The sequence below is a fragment of the Carlito syrichta genome, unplaced genomic scaffold (genome assembly GCF_000164805.1).
Source record: "Carlito syrichta isolate Samal-C Ts95f unplaced genomic scaffold, Tarsius_syrichta-2.0.1 Scaffold305654, whole genome shotgun sequence".
In the NCBI taxonomy this organism is placed as follows: Eukaryota; Metazoa; Chordata; class Mammalia; order Primates; family Tarsiidae; genus Carlito; species Carlito syrichta.
The window spans coordinates 79,741-84,043 of record NW_007249750.1 but is presented as its reverse complement, the minus strand read 5'-3'; the positions used below and the strand labels follow the sequence as shown (position 1 = coordinate 84,043).

At 50.6% G+C, this 4,303-nt stretch overlaps 1 protein-coding gene across 1 annotated transcript in view; it reads right to left on the bottom strand.

Annotated features, from left to right (window-relative positions):
• Positions 1-291: 291 nt before the first annotated feature.
• The window catches only part of ALPK3 (alpha kinase 3), a 48,055-nt gene continuing 44,043 nt past the window's right edge, over positions 292-4,303 (bottom strand). Inside the window, exons 12-14 of the mRNA XM_008062104.2 lie at positions 3,063-3,286; positions 1,282-1,330; positions 292-783 (exon numbers count right to left, since the gene is read on the bottom strand). Of these exons, the coding sequence (XP_008060295.1) occupies positions 438-783; positions 1,282-1,330; positions 3,063-3,286 (619 nt within the window). The 3' untranslated portion in view covers positions 292-437. The remainder of the gene's footprint in view (positions 784-1,281; positions 1,331-3,062; positions 3,287-4,303) is intronic.

Below are 4,303 nucleotides of genomic sequence, written 5' to 3'. Positions count from 1 at the left end.
AGTCTGGAACCCTGAGGACGGGAGAGGTCAGGGCCAAGCGAGAGGGTAAATGTCAGCCTGCGTGTCCCCAGAGTACAACACTGCTACAGGATTTGGCTGGGGCAAGGGGTCAGGGTGCAGAACTCATGCAGAGGACTCAGGGGAGCCTCCAGCAGTGGCAAACTGTAAACTTCAAGGTGGGCCTGGGCCGCCAGGCACTTGGAGGTGGGGCCCGCTTGAGGCCTGGGAGCCCTGGGTGACGACGGCACCAGAAGAGGCCAGGCACCAAGCCGTCTGGTGAGGAGCTGACTGACGAGAGGCTGCTCAGAGAGGTACCAAGTGGTGCCTCCCCAGCGTACCTTCCCAGGTTAGTTCCGTAAGTGGAAAGTCTCCATCCGGTTCAAGCTGCGTCCTGGTTGGTCTGCTGCTGGGTGGAGGCCCCCAGCCTCCTGTTGGGGCTACCGCATGCCCTGGGCCTTGGAGCCCTCCTCTTGGATGGAAGGCTGTCCCAACAATTGGATAGCAACTGCCTCTGAGGCTTGAGGGGTGGCCTTGGAGCTTGAGGCACTCTTCCGGGTGCCCTGAGGACTAGGAGGTGCTTTCTTCTGGGTCTGAGGGCTCAGCTGGGACCCCTTCCTGCCAGAAGATGGACTCTTAGAACCTTTGGCCTTGGCTTGGGAGTGGGCAGCCTCAGGACCCTTGAGGGGCTGTAGCCCCAGCATCTCACAGAAGGCGTTGCACTGGTGGGAAGAGGCAAACTGGTCCAGCAGGGCAGGGAAACAGCTCTCCTTGAGGCCTTGGTATCTGCAACCCAACAGGAAGAGCTGAGTGGGGTCCTGCCCAGAGTGAGAGTCCCTTGGGGGGCTGACTTTGGGACGGCCATGGTCAGGGTGTTGTGCCAGGGTACATCTATCCCACCTGAGGATCATGGAGAGGCTCTCCTGGGTGCCACCTCAGGTGGAGCATCCAAAACCTCAGTTTTAAATATGTGGTTTCATTACACCTCACACATGGACTGTATCACGTGGGGTATTAGTTGGTGTGCTATTGGTTGACCTTCTTAATATAAACTGGAGTGGATTCAAAGTCAGCACTTTGGTCACAGGCCCTTGCTGCCTGTCCAGACCTGGGATTAGGGGCCCCTTGGATGCTACCACATGGCCACAGGTGTGACTGAGATACTTTGGCCCCAGGCCCAGCACATCAGGGATGGAGCCCCAGCAAGACTTGGGACATTTTGTAGCCTGAGAAGGCTCTCGGAGGGCATTCTCTACACAACTCGCTCTCCCAGGAACCACTCACCCTCGCAGTTTCGTAGCAATCTGCACATCAGTCATCTTCCAGTCAACCCCTGAAAAAAGAAAGTCGGTGGTTGATGCCAGCCTGGGCCGGTTCTAAGTCCTCGTGTCTCCAGCATGGACATTGTCTTGGATGGGAACTTCCCAGGTTTCAGTGTAGGCACCTTTCAGGCACCCTCTCAGAGGTCACTACCACCAGCCTGTCCCCTAGGCAGTGTGCAGGTCTCTGTATTATTACTAGGAATATATTCCCATTTTTACAGTGAGGAGATAGGCTCAGAGTTAAATGACTTGAGCAAGGTCATGTTTACTCATTTAACAATTGAGGACTGACTTTACACAATGGCCATTATGAGTCAAGGTAAGAGATCAATCTTTCTTTCTGTGTTTTTGAGTCAGAGGTCTCACTCTATTGTCCAGGTTGGAGTGCAGCCTCAATCTCCTGGGCTCAGGTGATCCTTCCACCTCAGCCTCCCAATTAGCAGGGACTATAGGCACGTGCCACCATGCCTTGCTAATTTTTTTATTTTCTGTAGAGATGAAGTCTTACTATGTTGCCCAGGCTGGTATCAAAGATTACCAGATGTGTAGCAATGCTCCCACTTTGGCTTCCCAAAGTGCTGGGATTATAAGCAAGAGCCACCATGCCTTGCTGAGTCCAGTTTTTCTGACTCTTAGAGCCCAAACTCTTCCAGCTATGCAGTCCTGCATCTACTGGATCAGACCAGGTCACAAATCAGACTGGCCTCCGGCTCTGAGTGGAAACCCTATCCTTCCTCTTAACAGATTAGTAGTCTATCTTAACAAGAGAAAGACAGGAATGTGAGGCTACATCAAGAGTGAACCAGCAGACATGCAACACTGCATCAGACTGGCTTCTGCATTACTTACAGAGGCAGCAAACAAGCACTCCAAGAAGCCAAGATGATCCTCCAGGTTAAGACAGTCTCAGAAAAACAGAGCCAAGCAAAGTAGTGACAAAGAAAAATTTTTTTCCACGCTTGTCAGTCTACCCACATGAATGCTACTTCATGTGTTATGTTTATTATCCTCTTTCCCCATTTTTAAGCCACCCTGGGCAGTTTTCTAGGAACTTGACTTTCCCTGACAGGGTTGATGCCATCATATGACAGACTGGAACAAAAGTGGGCTTTAGAATCAGACAGGCCTGGAGTTACACCACAGCTCTCACCTCTGAGCTGTGTGTACTTGGCAGGTCACGTCATAGCTCTAATCCTCAACTGTAAAAGTGGGGATACTAATGCCAACCGTTCAGGAACACTGAGATCATAAGATGTGTAGGATTCTAATTTAGTGTCTGAAGCACAGTAGTTACATGAAACATATTAATTTATTTGGCATTCATCATATTCCATTTCGTGTTATAATGGACGATGACCCCCTCACATTCACACAGAGCTTTACATTGCAGAAGGCTTTCACAAATATAGTCTCATTTAATCCTTATAACAAGTCTGAGAGCCAGGTAAGAAAGGTTATGTTCCTAGAGAGGGAAAGGAAATGGATGCTCAGAGAGATTAATGACCTAACCTGTCTGAGCTGCAGTGTTCTCTTTGTAAAACAGAGACTTGCCCAGAAAAGAGTGGGGCCTACTCTTAAATCAAATTTCTTTGACTTCAAAGTCTTCCTTCTATACCATGTTATCATCTTCTATTAGAAACTGGTCTACTTATTAGACATGCATGTCAGACAAGCATGATGATGGCTCTACCTTCTTCGCATGCCTTCATACCCACGCACATGCACACCCGCACATCCTCATACCTGCCAGATCTGTGACAAGGAAGCTGCCATTTGTCCACTGATACAGCCAGTGCTGGAACGTCTGGCATTTCTGCATGGCCTCAGAGCTGCTAGGTGCCGCTGGGGCCCCAGCACAGCCCCATTCCCGGGAACAGTGAGACTCCAGGGGCTTGCCCAGGTCCTCCTCCAGGGTAGCATAAGGGATATTGTTGGCAGGCCGGTAGATCAGATACAGTGGGATGATCCTAAACACAGTTCCACCCTGCAGTGAGCAGGAAGTATGGCCCCCAAGAGTTCCTCCCTCCAACCCAATTCTGTACTCTTGAATCAAAAATAAGGGCCCTTCAGTTGGGTGCTGTGACTCATGCCTGTAGTCCCAGCACTTTGAGAGGCTGAGGTGAGAGGATCACCTCAGTCCAGGGGTTTGAGACCCGCCTGGGCAACTTGGCAAGATTTCATCTCTACAATAAATCAATTTTTAATAATTAGCTGGGCGTGGTGGTGCACACCTATAGTTCCAGCTATTTGGAAGGATGAGGTGGAAGGACCACCTGAGCCCAGCAGGTTGAGGCTGCAGTGGCCATGAACATGCCACTGTACTTCAGCATGGGTGACAGAATGAGACTCCAACACAAAAATCAATTTCTAGGCCAGGCATGGTGGTTCACCCCTATCATCCCAGCACTTTGGGAGGTAAAGGTGAGAGGATTGCCTGAGCCCAGGGATTTGAGACCAGCCTGGGCAACTTGGTGAGACCTCATCTCTACAATAAATCAAAAAAAGCAGGGTGTGGTGGCGCATGTCTATAGTTCCAGCTACTTGGGAGACTGAAGCAGAAGGATCACTTGAGCCCTGCAGGCCGAAGCTATAGTGAGCCGTGATCAAGCCATTGCACTCCACTCTGGGCAACACATTTAGACTTTGACTCAAAAAAAAAAAAAAAAATAGAAGGGCCCTTTTAAGAATGGAATTCTCAGCTCTGAGCTGAAGAACAGCCAGGATGGGCAGCTCCACCTGAGTTCAGGAAAGGAAATGGAGGCCACTGGCTTCAGAGTCCTGTCCATTCTCTGTGGTCAGTGGGATTGGTACCAAACCTGCTATACCACAGGCAGACTTCTTGCTTGAGTGAGGAACTGAAGCCAGTGTGTGTCAAATAGAAAGAACACCTCTGGCCGGGGCTCGGTGGCTCAGCCTGTAATCCTGCGCTTTGGGAGGCCGAGGTGAGTGAATTGCCTGAGCCTGCGGTTTCGAGACCCGCCTGG